Consider the following 23,048-nt stretch of genomic DNA (forward strand, 5'->3'; position numbering starts at 1 on the left):
TTATAGTTCCAGTCATACATGCAAAGACATAACAATACTTCATGCATATCGAATATATACGCACATTCATTACAGTTTCTGAGACCATAACCATAAGCTTTCATTGAGCATTAATCACTCTTCATATTAACTCTTCTTCCAAAATGTTGTTGAACCACAACAAAATTACTAGTGGCATGTTGAACTGTAGCCATGAATTCTCTAAAAAGTGGTTTCACCTATTGCTGCAACAGTCTCTTCCCGTATTTTTTTTTCATGCTTGGATAGGAGAAAGCTTCGTCGCTTCACAAGGCCGAAGTGCACCACTTTTATCCTCAGTTTTATACATATCCCGATCTTACTTCAGATTATGCGCAATTTTTCAACTTATATCAGAGATACGCATAACATATTTACTATTCCTCCCAGCCTTTGATACAATGGATCAAATCGCTCACCAATCCCACAACTCGCTCTTCACTGCCTCATTAAGACTTGATCCAATTATTAATTGCTTGACCAGATCAACTCATTATTTATTCAAATCATTCAATTTCCACTTATCCACTTGCACCATAATGCATTCAAATACCACCATGACAATCCTCGCTTCTGCAAAATGACCAAATCAACTCGATTCACATTCTCTAGTGCATGTCCCCTCAAGGATATATATATGAATGAAAAGGAAGCACATTATATCCATTTTATTTGTTTTCATTTTGTTTTCAATATAATGGTCAAATATTTCCCATTTTAAATTGCATGCATCTATTTTGAGAGTGAAAGATTTGTTTTGCAGAATAATAGAAGAGCTACATTGTTGATCTCAACTCATGAAATCAGAATTAATTCCAATTAAAATACACAAAGATAATTTAAAAATTTACACCGGTTGTTGATGGGATATTTATTGGAGGAGCTCCCACTGAATTTCTACATTCCTACTTCAAGCTCCCCTTGAGGCCGAGATGGCCTCAATTTTCTTTTTTCTCTCTCTTTCTCCAAACCTTGATGTACTGCTTCCTACTTAAAAATACTTTGGCTCATTTTTCCTCCTCATTTGTTAATTAGATCGCTCAAGGGCTATAGGTAACAAGCCGTATTTCGCTCTATGGCCAATATTATTGTAGATAAAACATGTAATGTGTCCAAGAAATGGCAGAAATGACAACTTTTTACAATGAATATTTTTATGCCCAAATTCATTGCATAAAAAACAGTTCCCATAAAAAGCATTTTTATATTTGGAGAACGATGGGGTTACATTCCCTTGACTAACTGCTCAATAGATCTCCACATTCGACTGCTTCTTTGGCTAGGAAAGCTTTGTCATTTTGCTTCTACAATTTGCAGCAATGTGTCCGAACTTCTGACAACAAAAACACCTTACATTTCTCATGTTTTTCTTTGGCATATGCTTCGGCTTTTGATTTTGATGCTAGTTTCCTTTATTTCTACTGCTTGAACATTCTACTTTGGGTTGTTTAGCAACTACCTCATTTTCTTTCTTTAGACTAGATTTGATTTCTTCTAATTCTGCTTCTAGTTTCTCACAATGTATGACTTGATCTTTTAGCTAATTTCCGGTCTTCGCTTTAGTTAACCTTGCCTTCTCTAACCTCCTTTTTTTTTTCTTTCTTCATATATGAACTTTCTTCCTTGAAATCACATTCTTTTTCCTCAAGAACCTGTCGTAATTTCTTCAGATCTTTATTCTCTAAAGTTAGCTTCTCAATTAGCCTTTCTTGAGTTTTGTTTTCAGCCTCAAGGGTTACTAATATTTTAAATTCACCATCCTCAAATTCCTGCAATTGAAACACACCTTCCTCACTTCTTGAGGAATCAACTTCAAAACTTTGATCATTAACTTCTTCAAAAACCCCAAAATCATCATCACTAGAATGGAAAGGAAAATGTCAATGACTTAAAATGCTGTTGGCCATACCTTTTACCAGTGGAATAGATTCTCCAGGTTTTTCAACATTCTTGGATTGTTTGCAGCTATTTTTTTTTAGTTTTCTTCTTCGTGTTCTTATCCACAATCCCACAATATTCTCCCAAGCGATCAAGCTTCACTGAGCGAACACCACTCTCATACCAATGGTTAGAAACGAGCTCACTACTTGGGGGAGGAGTGAATCAGTGGTGTGAGGGTTAATTAACTTTTTAAATCTTTTTACCAAGAACCAGTAGCCATCCCCTAACATATAAATAATTAGAAAATAAACATGTAAATACACCATGAACAATATGAGAAGCAAGCATAACAATGGACACAAGTTTTTCTGGTGGAAAACCCTCTCTAGAGAAAAACCACTCACTGCTCTTCTTCTCAAATTATCTATTATTCTGAATAAATTTGTTTACATAGAGGAGCTACCACCCAACAGCTAGAAGAATTGACTATTAAGACAGTCTTCTAGCAACATCAGACAAAAGTACTCTTGTCACATGAGTCTACGAATGCACATTCTCTAGAAGCCACCACGACCAACGAGCCTCACCCATCACTACTGGACTCTAGAGAAATATGCTTCTTGTTCTGATTTATATGCTAGAAGGAACCCACCTTATCTACACCTTGTCTACTATGAGTCTCAATGCCATCAAAACCTCCATGTGAACCACGTTTCATGCATTTTCAAACTGGCCTCTCAAACCTGATCAACATGAACAACCCAACAACCTATCTCTGATATGAATCTAAAAATAATAAATTGATGTACACATACAACTCAACACCACTACAAATTTATAATTATCTAGGAAAATGTATTGTATCACTCACTCACTCCATCCATACACTCGCATGTCCAATCCACACCATCACATAAAATACTTACAAGAATATATGTCAAAATATCCTTAATAATCTCAAATCAATACCTTGGGAAAATACCATGGTTATCCCAATACCATGGACACATGTACCATAGTAAACTCCAAGTCAATACCACATGTCAATGCCATGGTTATGTCAATACCAAGGGCACATGTACCATGGTAATCTCCAAGTCAATACCACGGGTCAGTACCATGGGTCAGTACCATGGTTATGCCAATACCATGGACCCCTGTACCATGGTAGTCTCCAAGCTAATACCATAGGAAGATACTATGGTAATACTAATACATATCATGCCAATACCAAGTATTGACCTGGACCACATACAAAAATAATACCATAATAATACCAATACCTATAATACCAATACCAAGTTTAACACCCTTCAACTAACAAGCCAAATAGCCAAGTAACATAACCACAAGAAATACATGAACAGGTTGACATCAATGCAACCATCAATCACTACAACCAGCAATTGCACCAACAACTGCATCATTAATGCCAACAAAAGCATCATCATCGTAGAGAGGGCGTAAAGAAACTATGTCTAAATAATGACACATTGATATCATATCAAATGTAGTGTCTATTTGTGAGGCCATGAAAGTAGCGGGATAGAGGTAGTGTGTATGGTAGCTTAAATTTCTTTGATAGAGAGAAATAAATCTATGTTATATTCAATGAAGAATGCTCATAAATAAATAAGTCTATGCTATATTCATTTAATAATGATAAAAGAAGGTTGTGTAACTCATGGAAAAATGACTAGCCACATGAGGTTATGAAGAAGACTCTAGAAGTTTTCAAGAACTGATTTTTTGCGATGAGGAGCTCTGCTACTGCACCCAAACCCTAACCAGCCGCCGCCCTGTTTTTTTCGCCCTGCTACAGCCGCCGACTCCTTGCTGGTCGATAGCAATGGATATGGCGGGAGGAGGGGAGAGCTCTGCTCCCCCTCCAAAACATTCTGCAAGCTCTGACGCTACCAGGCACTCTCAGAATACGCCCCCTTCTGACGCCGACCCAGAGACAGGACAAGGCGCAAATCAGAAAGAGGAAGCAAGGATCCATACGGCCCCTACAGAAGAAGTAGAAGACGACAAAGAGACGCCTGCTAAAGCCAAAACGAATCAGCATAAAGTTACATCGGCCACCTGCATCCCAAAAGCGGCTGAACCCATCAAAGTGGACCTGCCCAGCCAGCGCATCAATGGTGAAATCCAGTACATGCAAGACCATGCACTCATCGGAAAATTTTTAGGCTTCTGGCCAACGGAAAGGGCCTTACAAGGCTGGATAGCCTCAAAGTGGAAACCCAAAGGTCAAATAACTCTGCAACTAGGACCAAAGGGCTTCTTTACTGCTATATTTCACTGTGTGGAGGATAGAGTGAGAATATTCGAAGGAGGGCCGTACTTCTTCAATTCTTCAGGCCTCTATCTCACTGAATGGAAGCCCAGATTCAATCCTGACAAGGAGGACTTCAGCTGGGCGCCAGTCTGGATCAGGATGTACTCCCTCCCTGCAGAATACTGGAAAGAAGAAACACTTGCAGACATAGGCAACAAACTGGGCACCTTCATCAGAGTGGCAGCTGAGACAAAGACTCGCAAGTACACCTCTTATGCCAGGATCTGCGTCCTGATGCACCTTACCAACGCTCTCGCGGATACGGTAAAGCTCTATCATGATGATTATGAATGGACTCAATCTTTAGATTATGAACACATTCCCTTTCGCTGTCGTAAGTGTCATGAGCACGGTCACCTCTTCCGTGACTGCCCCTTAAATGTTCAGTCCAAAGCAGCTGCTGCTGGCTCTGAAATGGACTCAGAAGGTTTCATCAAAATACCCAACCGCCGCAGGCATGCCAAAAAGAGCCAGCCAGTCATTGAAAACACTCCCAAAGTGGACCACCAGAATAAATTCTCCGTTCTTGCAACGCAAGAAAATATTGGCCAACCCAGTTCTGAACCCCCTCACATTCCCTCCCCGCCCTCTCCACCTCACTCTCGCCCAGATCCCATGCAAGTCTCTGTCCCTGATCCATTGAAACCCACACCCAGTCCCACTATGGAGAAAGGCAAATCCATATCAAATTTCAGTCCCTCCTCATTCTCCAAAGAACACTCCCCAGAGGCTAGCCAGCAGCAGGACACCGATATGGAAACCGATGTTTCTCTTGCTCTCAGGCTTCAGCACGAAGAGGATGAGGAAGCTCTAGATGACAACATTGTTATGGTAGAAGATCAAGCGGATGTCACTATTGATGGATTAGATATCTTCACACTTGAAACAACATGCAAACAAAAAGAATATAACTCCATTCAACCCTGGCAGATCGACAAGCTGGAAGGAGTCCTAGCCAAGGCGCAGCATAACAAAAGCCTGGGTATCCAGGGAGGTAGCCCATGGGATGGAAAAAAGCTCCTCAAGGACCTCAAGAAAAGAGGACGAAAGACAGAACTCCAGCGCACAATAGCATTGGGTGAAATACTTATGGAATCGGGGCGATTCCCTAAGTTGACAAAATTCTACAAACCCAAACAATAGTTTACATGAAGCTAATATCATGGAATGTGAGAGGATTCAACAGTCCCTCAAAACACAGAATGATCAAACACCTGATTCAGCAAGAAAAACCAACCATAGTTTTTATGCAAGAAACCAAAAGCACCATGGATGCTATTGAACGAATCCGAAGCAAAGTTTGGGCAGGAAGCAGAGCCATCTCTGTTGATGCCTCTGGAGCCTCAGGAGGCTTAGCCATCTTTTGGAACCCTCAGATAGTCACATTATACGACTTTCACGCCACACTCCATTTCATTCAAGCCTCATTCCATCTCGTTGGCACTGGCATACATGGCCACCTTACGAATGTCTATTTCCCTCAATTAGTTCAGCAAAAGATAGAACTTCTGGAAACGCTTGCTCAACTCAATGAAAGCAGACAATTCCCACTATGGATTGGGGGTGGCGACTTCAACATAATAACTTCAATGACGGAGAAACAGGGAGGCCGAATCGGGCTCGACAGTGACAGCGAAAGCCTCAAAGAATTCATTCGAACCAACCATCTCATGGACATCCCCACCTCTAATGGAATTTTCACTTGGACAAACAAGCGACGAGGCATACAACACATAGCCTCCCGCCTTGATAGATTCTTCCTCTCTGACAATGCAATCCATCTTGGAGGGGATTTTCATGCTTCCATCCTCCCTCAAGGAGGGTCGGATCACTGGCCAATTTTGCTACAATGGACCAGACCAGGCAATCAATGCAACAGACCCTTCAGATTCGAGGCATTCTGGTTCACAAACGCCACTTTCAAAAAGGTTGTCCACGATGCATGGGCAGCCTACATTCCGCCGCAGGGAGCCAAAATGTATCAATTTCAGCAAAAGTTAAAGAATCTGAAACATGTCCTCAAAATCTGGAATCGCACAAGTTTTGGCAACATTCAGGAGAAGCGCTTACAACTAGAACAGCAAATGAGTAAACTCCAACAAACCCTCATCCTCCAAGGCAGAACAGAAGAACAAGCACAACAAGAACAGGAACTATGGAACCAAATCGAGGAGCGCAGGAAGCAAGAAGAAATACTCTGGCGGCAAAAATCAAGAATCAACTGGCTCAAAGAAGGGGAGAAGAACACAAAATTCTTCCATAAAACCACCATTCAACGACGAATGCATAATAACATAGCATTCATCAACAACCAACAAGGTGAAAGAATTGAAAAGCATGAGGATATGGAAAAGGAATTCACAGGGTATTTTAAGGAAATATTAACGGAGCCTATTGAAAACAGAGAAGCAGCCATCCGCGCCATCACACAGCACATTCCAAGCATAATTACTGAGGATCATAACAGCAGATTACTTCAGCCCACTACCATGCAAGAAGTCGACGAAGCCATGGCTCAACTCAAGGATGGAAAAGCGCCAGGTCCTGACGGTTTCACGGCTAACTTTTTCCATGAATTCTGGGACCTCATCAAGCAGGAAGTCTGGAATCTGGTTGAAGAATCCAGAAGCATGCATTGGATACTTCCGTCCCTCAATACAACTTTTCTAGCCCTGGTTCCTAAAGGCGAAGAACCCAACAGGCCGGAGAACTTCAGACCTATCGCACTCTGCAATGTTATATACAAGCTCATCTCAAAGGTCATTGCAAATAGGCTCAAGCCTCTCCTCCCCCTACTTATATCTCCGGAGCAGACAGGCTATGTGGAAGGACGGCAGATTATGGATGGAATCATACTTTCCAACGAGGTCATACATTCTTTAAAGATCCTCAAGAAACCAGGTATGATTCTAAAACTCGACCTCTCCAAAGCTTTTGATAAGCTTAGTTGGAATTTTATCCAAAAAATGCTTCTAGCCTTTGGATTTAATGCTACATGGACCAGGTGGATCATGAACCTTATCACCTCCCCTAGCTTCTCAGTCCTTCTGAATGGATCCCCCTCTCCTCCTTTTCGGCCCTCTCGTGGCATAAGACAAGGGGATCCTCTCTCCCCTTTTCTTTTTGTCTTAATGGCTGAGGGGCTCAGCAGACTACTCAAAGCAGCCACAGCCTCTCACAAGCTTAAGGGTATCTCCATTCATGGCCTCAATCCGCAGACCCATCAACAATTCGTGGATGACACCATGTTATTTGGCCACCCATCCTCAAAAGAAGCTTCCATGTTTAAATCGCTCCTCTCCCTCTACTCTGAAGCATCCGGTACCTCCATTAACGCCTCCAAATCGCAGCTCTTCTTTTTCAATACCCCCCCCTCCACTCAAAGGAACATAGCAAGAATCTTGGGATTCACCATCTCCCATCTGCCATCCAAATATCTTGGAGCGCCTCTCTCGGCCTCTGCTATTAAAAATGCCTCATGGCAATCCCTCCTTGATAAGCTGGAATCAAAACTCTCTTCGTGGACCTTTCGTGCTCTCAATATGGCTGGCAGATTGGTCCTGATCAAGTCTGTCCTTCAAGCTATGCCGCTGTATCTCTTCTCCACTCTGGCAGCTCCAAAATGGGTCCTTAAAGCTATTCGCAACCTTCAACGAAACTTCCTCTGGGGCTCCTCGGGCAGAAACCGCAAATGGGCCCTCGTGAATTGGAAAGATGTATGTAAACCCAAAACAGAGGGAGGCCTCGGGCTTCGAGATCCTCTTCAAAGCAACAATACTATGGGAGCCCGCATGTGGTGGAACTGGCTCTCCAAGCCTTACACACCTTGGGCTCGCTTATGGCAAGCAAAATACGCTATGGGAAGTCAATGGCAAGAACTAATCAGAATCAACCCCAGTGCCAAAGGCTCTCCAATCTGGAATGCGGCGAAGATACACAGTAGCTTCATACAGGACCATAGCTTTTGGGAAATACACTCAGGTACGTCAGCCAGGTTCTGGGAGGATTCGTGGCAGCAACTCCCCAAGCTGACTAATCTATTCCAGATGCCACTCTGGCAATCGTATATGCAACAAGAAAACCTCATTCACGTGCATCAATTCTGGCAGCAAATGCACCATCAAGAATACCAAACATGGAGATCTGCAAACAGCTGGCAAAGAGACTGGGCAGGTGAAACATTCTCAGACTTGGACCAGGAACTTGTGCAACGGAAAATACGCTACTCTAACCAGCAGGACAAGCTCAGATGGGGTCACAGGCACAAGGGCACATTTACCACGAAAGAAGCACATCAGCTGCGCTACTCAAACAGCCAAGAGAATCAAGACCAAATCTGGGCACGAGTCTGGCTTCCTGGGCTCTGGCCCAAAATCTCAACATTCCTATGGTTGCTCAGTAAGAGGCGTATACTCACTTGGGATAACTTGCTAAAGCGAGGATTCATCGGGCCCTCTAGATGCCCGAACTGTAACCTCCACACTGAAACAATCAGCCATTTAATGGAGTCCTGTCCACTAGCAAAGCAACTATGGGAGAAGGTGGAGCACTGCAACAAAAGAGCAGCTCCAAGGAGCGAAGATGTGACGGACAATATAAGGAACTGGGCCAAGAATCCGTTTCGATGCCAAATACTCAACTCCTTATGGGATCTCACTCCAGGTTTCATGTACTGGCTGCTCTGGAAAGAGCGTAACTCACGCATCTTCAACAACTCCTCCAGATCAATAGACGCCCTGTGGCTCATCTATAAAAGAAATGTCCAGGAAACCTTAGCTATCAGAACCTGGTATGACACTGATATGCCAGAAACGCAACAAGAAAAGGAAATCTTTAAAGCATGGAATCTTGACCTTTCAGCCTTTGCAAAGGTCACCACGCGCCCCCCCCGTGGCCCCACCTCTCCATCCTCTTGGTCCCCTCCAGCTCTCAACTCTTTCAAGCTCAACTTTGATGGAGCGGCAAAGGGTAATCCTGGTCCGGCAGGCTATGGAGGAATCATCAGAAGTCACACAGGCAAACCCATGCACATATATTATGGCTCTCTCGGCAAAGATACCAATAATGTAGCGGAAATGGAAGGACTTTGGCAGGGGATCTGCTTCGCAGAGCAACTTCACTTCCTCCCTCTGGAGGTTGAAGGCGATTCTCTCATCCTAATCAATGCAGCCAAGAAAATTCAAGCAGGAACAGCAGCGGACAAGGTAGCGACCAGCTGGAGACTCTTGAGCAGGTTGGAAGCCTTGGAAGCAAAGCTTACAAATCCACATAGCTTCACCTTTCAGCATGTGCGAAGAACAGCAAATAAGGTAGCCGATAGACTGGCTAACCAAGGAGTTTCCCAGACATCAACTCACTTCTCAGGACCCCTGGACATAGTTGAAGATGAACAACTCAAAAAAGACTGCATCACCCTGGTGCAACAAGATCTCTCTCCCCCGGATGCGGGTGGTCGCTAGACACATGGCGCATAAGGCTCGTCCAAAGGGCAGGTGTCCGCCCGGACGAGCCACGCATGACAGGAGGACACACCATAAATTCATCAACCCGCTGCATTTAAGGAAGGGAGTTAAGGGAGTTGACAGAGGCGTCCTGTCGACATTCATGGCGAGTCTTGAGAAGTGTAACATGGCGCTTCATAACCGCATTCACTCGGACATTCTCCCGCAATTCCTATCTGCAACTGTTTTGATCTTGCCGGAGGTGACGGAGGTTCAGCCCTTCGACTCTCAGTCTGGCCCTGAATGTGATTGTGAGTGTTTAGCTGCTGCAGAGTGGGGCAATTGGCAGGCTCACAAGCAAGCCAGTTGCGACTCTGAGAATTTGGCAGTGCTTACTTACCCGCGTCTCTCGTTGGCTCTTGTTCTGGTTTCGATAGAAGTTGTGGAGGTTCAGAGTCTCGGCTCTCATTCAAGCTTTGAGAGCGAGGGTCAAGGCTCTGCGGCCACAGCTTTGGGCAATTGGGAGGCAAGGATCCGGTCTGGCAATAAACCTGTGCCAACAGTGGTGTTGCGTTGCGGAATTGAGCGCTCTGTTCAGAGGACCAGAATGCAGCGCAATCGTGGAAGGGGCAACAGTGGTAGGGGAGGTCACAGTGGTAGAGCCCCCTCGACTTCCTCCTCAATTGAGGAAACCTCTGAGTGCAGAAGGCTGAGGGGAAGGCCCCCGGGCAGAGGTAGAATGGGGGAACCTCCAGCGCGTATGGACTGTGGGCATACGGAACACCCAATGGTGAGATACCGCATCCCCTGCACCTTAGCCAATTCTACTTTCTTCGTGACTGTCTCTGTGGAGCACTGCAGCAATCCCTGGGAAGATGAGGATGGTAATCCCCGGGCCAACCCTCCGCGTGTTCCTGGGATTGTTCCTACGGTGGAAATGGAATTCCCTGCTGTTGAGATGATGCGGCCCATACATGACCCGGGAGCAAGCCTGAGAGAACCTGTTTGTGACTATGGCGCTGGCCCAAGTGACCGTGGAACGCGCAACTCTGGTAAAGCCATCCTCCAGCCTCCCTGCTGCAAGGCGGAAGATGAACCGCAGACTACTGATGAAGATTAACATGCCCAGCTCGCGCTCCAGGTTCTACAGCAAGAATTTTTCTCTGTCAGCTCCCTATGCGGTTATATATGAGTCTGTCACTCTGTCTCTATGTAATTGTGTCAGTTTTATGTTATCTCTGTTCTGTGTCGATGTTCTTCAAGTGTTTTTGTCCATGTTTCAGCTACATGAGTGTGGCTCTAAGTCTTTGTCCATGTGTCCTATGTAATACTGGCATGAATACTCAGGTGTCTACTGTCTGTCCTCGGACAAATCTTACAGGGCCGCGGCCCCGTTGTAATTTTGATAATGTAACTTTGCTCTTGCTGTAATATAATAGTTTAGCTTTACTTAGAAAAAAAAATAATGATAAAAAAAGTGAATAAGTTATGTTATATTCAAATAAGAGTGATAAGAAGTTGAAACACTATATATTAATTACATTGATAGGTTTGTTTATTTTGGAATACGGTTTTCATAATTTTAATTTTACTAGCGCAATTATATATATGTAACCATTGGTAAAAATTAATAGGCATAAATCCATAATAAGCATCAAAACTCTTATTTCATGATACTTTTATCATCACTAAAATTAAAAAAACATAAAAATAATTAAATTATAACTTTATTTTAAATTATTTAAATTATTATTATTAATTGATTATACAATATTTTTATCCATGGAGATTTATCCCAATCTAAAATTATTAGGTGGATGGTAAGGATTTAACCCTCCATGTAATATTCTAAAATATTCTTAATATTTTTCACAAATCAAAAGTTGAAAATGATCTCAAAAGCAGACGTTCTTTTTGCCTTCTTAATTAAATTTATTAATAAAAAAAAATGTCATATGAACACGAGTTATGGTTTTGTGGACATGTGGTAGTTGTGAATTATCTTAATTAAATTAATTAATTAAAAAAAATGTCATATGAACATGAGTTATGCTTTTTTGGATATGTGGTAGTTGTGAATTATGATATAGTAACAAAGCCTATTTATAGGTTAAGAATCTCCATGATTAAAAATCTTATTACATTTTTTTTGGAGGTATCAATTATTTTATAATAATAATAATAATAATAATAATAATAAAGTTATAATTTAGTTAAAATTTTAAAATCATTCCGAAAATGTGAGATATGTCATGAGGCATGCTTTTTGATGCCTATCAATGTGTACCATCCATTTTATTAGAAAATAGAAAGCGAAATAGAGAACAAAGTTATGTTTATATGCCGAAGAAGTTGAGAAAGAAAAAGATGTTTTGAGAAAGAGTATGATGAGAATGGAAATATATATATATATATATATATATATATATATATATATATATATATATATATATATATATATATATATATATTATTTCCTTAAGTCATTCTTGGTTTACATGTTGGATGGAAGAATAATCTATATATTAAGTCACTAGGATTGTGCAAGTATCAATGATGTCGAGATTCCCCTTGGGATACTGTAATCTTCAATATTCACTCCCACCCTCAACCTCTCCCATTAAAATTTAATATTCAAATATCATAAGGATAAACCCTACACAAATAAACTTATCTTTGTCTCATAAATAAAATAGAAAAGAAAGAAACATCATCCAATAATAATAGACAAAATAACACTTACCTCATGGATATAGGAGAAAAAGGTATTGTCACAATATTCAATCTATTTTTTCCGATTCAAGAAACATAGAAGTCCATTCATATTACATCCAACCAATAATAAAAATGGGTAGAGTGGGTGAGTAATTCTATGTCGTATAGAAAATGAACTACATATGGTTATGTTGATTTTAATCATATAATTTGTGAAGGAAGTTGAGTAAGAGATGGGAAGAGAAAGAAAAGTGATATGTTGAGAAATAATAATCTAAGTAGAAAGAATTGGCAATAGTTATAAGTCATAAGCATTGGGAAATATCGAAGAATAAAATAGGTAATAATAAAAATGAAGAAAGAAAAATTGTGTGTCTTTAGACCATATTCGTTTTTGTAAGCTAGAATATTGTAAGTCAGAATGTATTATATTATTGGAAATTTACGGTGTTTACAAGCATGTATGTACTTATGCAAACCTTGTTCACTATAAACATGTTCAAAAAATAAATCTTGGAAAAATTGAAACTCACAGAGAGTCATGCCAAGGGAGGACAATCTCCCCATGAATGTGAAACCAGATGATCTCCCTGAATGTCTTGTAGGAAAATTTTAATGTCTAAAATAGAGAAAAAAATGAAAAAATACCAAAGGAAGATGGGGGTTTTCTTTCCTGGTTCTTATGGGCGCTCTTGAGTAGCTAGAAGCTAATAGAGGTGTTTTGGATTAAACTTCCAGTAGTCAGGGAGATATTTCCCATTCAACTATCATTCCTCCAAATCTAGTTGCGTAACAATAGCCTGTTGTGGAGTCTCTTCCCTTGTCTTGTCAGTGACAGCTTCCTCGCTGGTAGTGGCACACTCCTTTCCTTCATTATGCAACTGTTCCTATTTCTCTAAGTTTCTCTTCACCCATTTTGTTAGCTCTGGAATACCCTGACTAGGAAGTTGAGTGCCATCAAGAATCGAGTTCGAGGGACTCAAAGAATGAGAGCCAAGCTATTGGGAGAATTGGAAGTCACGGGAGACAAGGGAGGAGGGGGATCTAGATTCCTAGCACTCCAGATAAGACACACATGAAAAACATTAGTTGCACAGGTAGGAATTATAAGTCAGTTATACAAAGCTCCAGGACCTTCATAACACCTTCTTAATCTCTCAATTGCCTTCCCAATAGATTGCGTGTGACAACCCCAAGTTAAAAGTTCATGTAATAAAGTTAATAAAAGAAAAATAATACCAAGGTCATGGGGCATATTCCAAGCTAAATGTTGGGAAAAACATCCTAGTGGGTGTTGATTTGGTTTATTATGACTAAGGAGAAATTGGTAAAGGCAATGGAAAAGGTAAGAGGTGTTAATTGGAATTTTATTTATGAAAATTAACGAAATTAGGAGAAAATCAAGGTGAAAGGTCATGGGTTGCATGTGAGGAGGAAAATGAAGGAAAATAATGGAAATTTAAGAAAACAGAGGCCTCATTAATAAAAAGGTTCCTGAGGATCAGTTCACAACCTTTTGTCAGTTTTAACTTGGAGCTTTCTTTCTATTCTCTTTCTCACACTCTCATACACTTAGAGAATTCTTGGAGGACTCTAGCATTGGTAAAGGAAGGAAAAGGAAGGACGAGAAAGAAAAGGGAAGAAAAAGGTTGGTTGCTTGGAATGAATAAGTTCTTCAAATTGCACGACTATTCAAGAGAACAAGAAAGCCAAAATAGTTACATTTAGACTTAAAGGTAAAGAAGATGTTTTGTGGGAAGACGTGAAGAATGTTAGAGGCATTTGGGAAGAAGAATTGACTTGGAGGGAGTTCTATGAGTTGAAGATGGGATTTATGATAGATGAGGAGTATACTAGTAGATTTTTGGAGCTATGGAGGTATGTGCCTTATTTGAAGGAGGAGAATGCAAAGATTTAGAGATTCATTAGTGGGTTGCTAGTAGCATTCAAAGACAAGATTGAGTTTGATAAGCCTAGATCGTTGAAGTAAGCCATCATAAAGTTGAAGCATTGTTATGAGCAATCAAAGCGTAAGACAAAATCTTAGCAAGGTTGGAAAGGGGAAGACAAAGCTAAAGGAAAGTGGCCACCGAAGCAAACAAGATCTCAAGATGTATGTGAGAAAGAAAATGTGGTTCCTTACAAGAATTTTAATGTAGTAGGAAAGGGACATGGGTCATATCCTAGAGGAAAATATAGTAAAGGTGATGGTAAGGGACAATTGTATTGTTGGATATGTGGCAAGGAGCACTGCAAGAAATATTGTTTTTTGTATCAGGGTGATAGGCCTCAGATATACAATGCACATGAAGAACATGAAGTTGGGGATGTTGGACAAAGCATTCCTCGAATCTATGCAACATTGGGTAACAGGGAGGCAGACCATCATGAATCTGTTATCGAGATCGACAATAAGATTTGTGATCAAGTATATCTATTTTGATTGATCCTAGATCTAATTATAGTTATGTTAATCCTGACCTAGTGGATAAGTATTGTTTGAATAAAGAGGTACATACAGAATCTTGGTTAGTGTAGTTGATTATAGGTACAAAGAAAAGAGTTCATCATCAAGTAAGAGATTGTGCATTTGAGTTGAATGATATGCCTACATCAATGCATCTAAATGTACTCATGTTGGGTTAGTACAATATGCTATTAGGTATGGATTGATTATATCTTCATAGGACTAAGGTGGATTTTTATGACAAGGTTATTGAGTCCTTAGATGACAATGTGGAACAAAGGATCTTGCAAGGTAAGAATGCAACATAAGTTAGATTTGTTACAACTATGAAGGCGAAGCGTAGTCACATGAAAGGATGTGTATTGTTTGCAGTGCATATTTCTATTGGTCAAAGTAAGGATGTTGAGGATGCAAAAGTTTTGAAGAGGTACCCAATCTTATAGTAGTTTCAAGATGTGTTCCTAGTAGCGATTTTAGAGTTACCGCCTCACTAGTAAGTGGAATTTTCTATTGAGTTCGTACCAGGGGAACCACCAATATCAAAGGAACCACTCATGATGAGAACACCAAAGTTAGTGGAATTGAAATTATAGTTGATGGAAATACTTGACAAAGGATACATTAGGCCAAGTGTATCATTTTGGGGTGCACCGATATTGTTTGTGAAGAAGAAGAATGGTACTTGTAGGTTGTGCATTGATTATAGGCAGTTGAGAAAGGTAACCATTAAGAATAGGTATCCGTTGATGAGGATTGATGACTTGTTTGACCAACTGAAGGGAGAAACAATGTTCTTGAAGATTGATTTGAGATCAGGATACCATCAAGTACACATTAAAGAAGTGGAAATTTACAAGACTGCTTTCCAGACCATGTATGGGCATTATGAGCATGTTATAGTTCCTTTCAGTTTGATTAATGCTCCAACTAATTTTATGTGCTTAATGAATAGTGTGTTGCATCCTTATCTGGACAAGTTTGTTATTGTCTTCATTGATGATATCTTGATATATTTTGAGAATGAGGAAGAACATGCTGAACATTTAGCAGCTGTGTTGAGATTACTAAGAGAGCATCAGTTGCATTCTAAGCTTAGTAAATGCAACTTCTTTCACACATAGGTACATTACTTGGGGCATGTTGTTTTGAAGGAAGGCATAATAGTGGATCTGGGAAAGATCAAAGCTATTATGGAATGGGAAACTCCTAGGAATGTGGATGAGGTCAGATCATTCATGGGGTTGGCAAGTTACTATACGAGATTCATCAGGAACTTCTCAAAAATTTCTTATCGTATTACATCATTGGAGAGAAAAGGGAAGAAATTTTAATGGATAGAAGAATGTGCAGCAAGTTGTGAGTAATTGAAACAATTGTTGACAAATGTTGCAGTTATAAAGATTGCAGATCCAGATAAAGAGTTTGTAGTGTGTAAAGATGCTTGCAAGAGAGGAATCAGTGGAGTCTTGATGCAAGAGGGATAGGTGGTATGTTATGAATCAAGGAAATTGAATGAGCATGAGAAAAACTATGTTATACATGATCTTGAGTTGGCAACAATCGTACATGCATTGAAGATGTGGAGACACTACCTTTTTGGTAGGAGGGTTTTACTGATGAACGACCATAGTGGATTGAGATACTTGTTTGACCATCTGGATCTAAATGCCAAACAAGCTAGATGGTTAGAAACAATCAGTGAGTTTGACTTCGAGATCAGGTAAATTAAGGGAAAAGAAAACATGGTCGTAGATGCTCTTAGAAGAAGAGTGCATGTATATCACATAGTAGCTATGAGTTCGTACGGGACAAATTTACAGGATCAAATCTTACAGGAAGGATAAGAGGATGAGAGGTATAGGGAGATTAGGCACATGTTATAACAGTAGGGTACAAGTGCTTAGGATGGGGACTATCATCTTACATCGGATGGTTTGATCAGATTTAGGGACATGATATATGTGTTGGACAACAGTGAGTTCAAGAAGCTTACCCTGAGAGAATTTAATGCTAAGTTGTATCCAGGTCAATCAGGATATCAGAAGACATTGAAAGAAGTGAAGAAGTTATATTATTGGTCGAATTTGAAGAAGGAAGTGGGAAATTTTGTGGCTATATGTTCAGATTGTCAATAGGTAAAAGTAGAGTTCAAGCATCCAGATGGTCTACTACAACCGATTTCGATCCAGAGTGGAAATGGGAGGTCATTTCCATCGACTTCAATATAGGTTTGCTGAGGAAATCCAAACATCATGATTTTTCATGGTGTTTCGAAGAAGATTGTGTCAGAAAGGGATGCTAAGTTTACTTCCAGGCTCTGGAAGGAGTTATTTGTAGGTTTGCGTACAAATTTAGCTTTCAAAACAACTTATCATTTGCAGACATATAGATGACCAGAGAGGGTCAACAATATTTTGGAGGACATGTTGAGAATGTATGTTATGCATCAATATTGAAAGTGGGAAGAGTACCTTCCACTGGTTGAGTTTTATTACAAAAATGGGTATTATCAACAGTCCCTAAGGATAAGTCTGTTTGAGGCACTCTATGGGCAGAGTTGTAATACTCCCATCAGTTGGAGTGATCTAGTCAACAGGGTGTTGATTAGACTGGATATGTTGGCAGAGATGGAACACGAAATACAGGTAATAGAAAAAAACATAAAGGCAACACATGACATGAAGAAGAGTTATGCAGATCAACACAGGGCATTTAAGGATTTTCAGGTTGGGGAGAATATGTACTTGTGCATTAATCCCAAGAAGATATCCTTGAGGATTTGGTCATGTGTGAAGCTGACACCTCATTATTGCGAGCCTTTCAAGATCCTTGAGAGGATTGGACCAGTGGCCTATAAACTTGCACTACATTTGACAATGAAAGTCCATGATTTTTTCGATGTTTCATTGTTTAAAAGACATGTAAAGGATGTTGATCGTGTTATTGACTGGTCTGTATTGCATTTGGAGCCATATGGAGACTCTAGCTAGAACCTCAGTGCACTTTGCAGAGAAATATGCTCATGCTCTGGAACCAAGAAATTGAGTACGTTAAAGTGTAGTGGAAGCACTTTGGGCCCGATGAATCTACATGGGAGATGGATGATCAGATGTGGGATATGTATCCTTAATTATTTTCCAGTTGAGGAAAAGAAGTTTTGGTATATGTATATATGTATATATATGTAAATATCACAATGAGTTGTGTTATAAAACTCCAATAAGCGATATGGTTGTTATGTTTGTCATGTTGGTTTGATTTTCAATAGGTTGATCATTGTAAATACTGCATCGAGCTAAGTTATAAAGCTCCATGGGTAGTTTGTTTTTCTTTTTAGCAGTTTTGTTGGTTGTAGATGTCATATAACACCGAGGATGGTGTTCGCCTAAGGGGGAGGGGTTTGTAACAACCTCGGGTTAAAATTTCATGTAATAAAGTTAACAAAGGAAAAATAAGACCATTGTCATGGGACACATATTCTAAGTTGAATGTTGGGCAAAACATTTAGTGGGTGTTCATTTGGTTTATTATGGTTAAGGGGAAATTGGCAAAGGCAATAACAAAGGCTTTGAAAATGCAAGAGGCGTTTATTGACATTTTATTTATGAAAATTATGGAAATTAGGAGAAAAAGAAGGTGAAAGGTCACATATTGCATGTGAGGAGGAAAATGAAGGAAAATAATGGAAATTGAAGGAAATAAAGGACTCATTAATAAAAAGGCTTCTGAGGATTAGTTCACAACCTTTTGTCATATTTAACTTGGAGCTCTCTCTCTATTCTCTCTCTCACACTCTCATACACTTAGAGCATTCTTGGAGCATTGTAGCATTGGAAGAGGAAGACAAAGGAAGGACAAGAAAGAAAAGGAAACTAAATTCAAGCAAGGAAAAGTTGGATCAAGCAGCTACAATGGGATTACTTCCAGGTATTGAGTTGTATGTGTGATTTCCTTGCTAGTTTTGACATGAATGGTATATGCATGTGTGTATTTGGTTCTCTTGTTGTCATTGGCATGGGCTTTTCCAGGTGTGACAGTGGTTTTCAACCTTGCCTTACCATTTCCGGATAGCCATTGTGTGATGGGATTCTTTGACTTGGTTGAGATGGATTTCCATATGGTTTCAAAACTGAGTGGGGTGGTCTTAGGAAAATTCCTAAAGGCCTAGGAATCCCTTGACTAGAAAATGGCGGGGTACACGGTAAATCTTGTGGGTGGAGATGGGAAAATTCCTCATGGTTTAGGTGAAGAGATCCGAAGGTATCCATGATTGTTTATGGCCTAGTGATCCCTTGACCGGTATAAGGCAGGATTGAGGTAAATCTCGTAGTGTATGTTCTTTATTTGGGCCTAGGAATCCCTTGACTAGTATTGGCAGGATACACAGTAAAATATGGTGGTATAGATGAGGGTTTTAGGCCTAGGAATCCCTTAACCAATAATTGCAGGATACATGGTAAAGCTTGAGAAGCCCTGGTTGGTTTTTTTGTGAGTCCCACATTCATGCTTGGAATATGGCACAGGGGTGATTAGCTGAAAGAAAGCTTGGGTTAAGCCCAATCTATGGTCGGGTGGTACGTGGAAGTCTCTGATTTGGTTGCCTTTTTCATATGTTAATAAAAACTATTTTCCTATGGTATTTCATGAGTAAATGTGCTTGTTATCATGTGGCTTAAAGGTTTTTCTATCATTGTTATTATGTTGGTTATATGCTAGCTATAAGCATGGTTTTATGACATACTTTGGTTATGGCTCTCATCATGTTTTATTTAGTGAATCAAATGTTAATGAATGTATGACCTAATAGATGATAATTCAGCTATTGTGAGAGGGCATCATACCTTCTTGAAGAACCTCAAATAAGTATGAGGCCCCTATGCTCATATGTGTTTTTATGACCTCTACATTACATGCTCATGATGTGTTTGACGAAATGTTTGTCATGGTTGGGATGGGTCATGATAGGTCCTTGTTGAAGTTTTTCATTAGAGGCCTTGTTTCCTTGTTATTTATCACTTCTAAGTGTTTCATGAAGTTATGGGCAGAGGTATGGATCCTTGCCCTGAAAAGGTGGCTCAGATTTCGTTGATGTTAGCACAAAACTCACTGGAAAAGACTGCAGTCACTAGGAAGCATGCCTGTAGGAGTGATTTGATGGTTTCAGTCACATGGAGGGCTTGTCATGGGAGTGATTGAGGGTTTAGTTTGGTTTAAAAGAAAGTTAACTCAGAGGTTGGGTGCCTAAAGTGGTTGGTTGGCCTTTAGGGGTCCTGTAACTCTTTAGGAAGATCAATTTGGTTTTCATTTCTTGATTCCACTTCCTTAACTGTACTTGGGGAGTTGAATCATATGATAATAAATCTTCGTCACATGTTTACCTCAGCAGGCTGGTTAGCTTGGTTAAATGTGAGAGGATGGTGTTACAATACGCAGTGCCTATTGACCATCTCCTATATTTCCAATTTTGTTTGCTTCCATCTCAGAAACCGTTTGTTTGATACAAAGCTAGAGGTCCTCCTCAAATATATCCACACCTCGACCATGCCAAGACGTCTATGGGAGACGACTTCTTCCTCTACCTCCTCGCTTGGGCTGACCCCTTTCATGAACCATTACAATAAAGCGATTGTTTCCTTCTTTGTTGTTGCTCAACCTCATAGCTTTCTCAGTGCTACAACGGGGAAAATGAAGTTCCTCCTATGAAATTAACCATTGAATCATATTCCAATCCAACATTGAATGTAGGTGCGCTAGCCTCTAGATGCCCCACTATGGGAAGGGAAGGTAGCGAGCGAAGATGGAAAGTGGGCTACACCACCATCCTCCCACCATTAATGCCCTAGAATGATTTGGCAGGAGAATGTTAATTACCTGCGATCTCGATCAATACACCCGAATCTGGGATGTCCTTAGTCCACATTTGATGTAAAGTATATTGTGGAAAAGAATAGGCATATTTCACTCGAAACTAAAGAGAGAAACAAGAGATCGTAAAAGAGAAAGCTTTTGAGCAATGTTTAGTTCATTTGCGAGATGGATGTCTACAAGAAGTGGCTTGAATACTTGTGACAAAGGTTTGTAAAGGTCGAATGTGATATGTTTTTACTTCATCACTCCTAGTACGACGCTCATGTCTTCTTTTATGGGGGGGAGCATGTAGAGAAAGCGTTCATGTCTAATTGTAATTGTGCACAATCCAAATAGATTTTACTTCTAGGTTTGGATAATCAATTTGATTTCAATGGCTATTGATCTAGCGTGGCTAACCTTTAGTAAAATACAAATATTACACTGATTAGGTCATCTCTAGCAAGGAATTGTCAAAAAAATTTACAAACACTACACCAAATACTGTTGGAAATAGTAATTACTCTCATGTGTATGCAATGCATGAAGAGATGAGTTGAATTAAGTTGAGTCCAATTTTAGAAGTCAAGTGTGATTTCACATGGAGCACTTAGCTAGAGAGAAGTCAAGCCTAATTAGAGTTTTTCTGCTTCCATATTTAGTAAGTGTGGTGCTTATATACCCATGGTTGGGTCATTGTAATGTGTGAAATCCAAGAGGCAACAAGAGAGACGAGCTGAAACTTGGTAGATGTAATGTGAGAAAGTTTATTGAATAGAAGATTGTTTGTATAGCAACATTTTGTGTTTGTATGTTTATCTATGTCCCTGACCATCAAATTAGTATCAAAGCTGAGGGAGCGCCAAAATAAAGAAATAAGATCGATGGATGTGTATGTGAATCAAGTTTGTGGTTAGTAGAGTAACTGAGCAAAAACTCTCATTTTGTGTATAATTTTGTGCTTTCCTCCTGTGTCTTTCCATCAAACAACAATTTAGGCAGTGTCAGGCATGAAAATGTATAATTTATTCAATGTTTAAGGAAAAATTTGGAAAAATTGAGAGATTAATTATGGGGATGGTTAATAATAGGTTATAAGCTATTTTGTATTTGTGGGAATTGAACTAGGAAGATAATAATAATTTCTTCTAATATCTCAAACTAAATTTAATTGACAAATTTAATAATATTACTTAAAAAAAACAATTAATAAGTTTAACAAAATTATTATATTAAAAATATTTATTAGTTTTATATAAAATATTTTCTTATAATATTGCATTTTTTAAAATTGTTATTATAGATGTTTATAAAATTTGTAATTATAAAATATATGTCTTAATTCCATAGAAACAATTGGTTAATTTTCCATATTTTTTCTAAAAATTTTATTTTTTTTCTAATAAATTGGTTCACCCATATTTTATAAAATAAAATTATTTTACAAAATAAAATTATTTTACCTTGAAATTCTCAATATTTTATAAAAACTAAATAAAATCATTAGAAATTTGATTTTTTTACAAAATTATAGTCAAATATTTTACGATTTGCATATTAAAACAGTAAAATTCCCAAAAATTGATAGACTTTAAATATATTTTGATTCTTAATTATTTTGTAAATATTAATTAATTTAAAACGAGTAAAAACAAAAATAAAAATTATGTAAACATTGAAGCGCTAAAATAAAATCCTTAATGTTAAATCGATGCCCTTTCTATTAAGCTTGAGAAAATGGGCGGCGAGGCGAGTATATGAAAAGATGGAAGAAATCTGACATGCAAATTCATCTCATCAAGTTTTAAAGAAATCCATGGACATGGAGTTTAGATTTCTGTTTCTCATTAGCATTGTTATGCACATAATCAAATCACCAATCATCTCTCTTATTTATTTATTTATATAACTAACAATAACATTTTGGAAAAACACCTCTATGTTCATGCAATTCTGTGGCCAATAACCGTCTTTGATAATGACCCTTATGCATACACATTGGAGCCATTAACATTTCTGATTCAAAAGATAATTTTTGTTTTTTGTTTTTAATATTTAATTAATTTAATATATATATATATATATATTTAAAATTAAAATTAAAATTATTTAGTTTACATAATTTGAATGCTTCATGGTTTTAGGGAGCTGAATTTATTTAAACATTCAGAAATATATTTAAACAACAAAACATCATTAATAAAATATTATTATTATTATTATTAATAAAAATTTTTGTCTTATATTTATTCTGAAAAAGATAGGCTAAAAACCTTGGTACTTTTGTCTTGAGGATGAACTACATTAGATGGTTCCAAACTTAGATATCTTAATTATG

The 23,048-nt window shown here is 39.0% G+C and overlaps 1 protein-coding gene across 1 annotated transcript; it reads left to right on the forward strand.

Moving 5' to 3' along the window:
* Positions 1-5,508: 5,508 nt before the first annotated feature.
* LOC149160876 (uncharacterized) lies at positions 5,509-7,255 on the forward strand. The gene is made up of 3 exons (XM_089434728.1): positions 5,509-6,328; positions 6,605-7,141; positions 7,245-7,255. Exons 1-3 carry the CDS (start codon positions 5,509-5,511, stop codon positions 7,253-7,255), a joined length of 1,368 nt encoding a protein of 455 aa, XP_089290854.1.
* Positions 7,256-23,048: the final 15,793 nt, after the last annotated feature.

The sequence above is a fragment of the Pinus tabuliformis genome, chromosome 5_2 (assembly GCF_031772625.1).
Source record: "Pinus tabuliformis cultivar Carrire ecotype Pingquan chromosome 5_2, CPIR1, whole genome shotgun sequence".
Lineage (NCBI taxonomy): Eukaryota > Viridiplantae > Streptophyta > Pinopsida > Pinales > Pinaceae > Pinus > Pinus tabuliformis.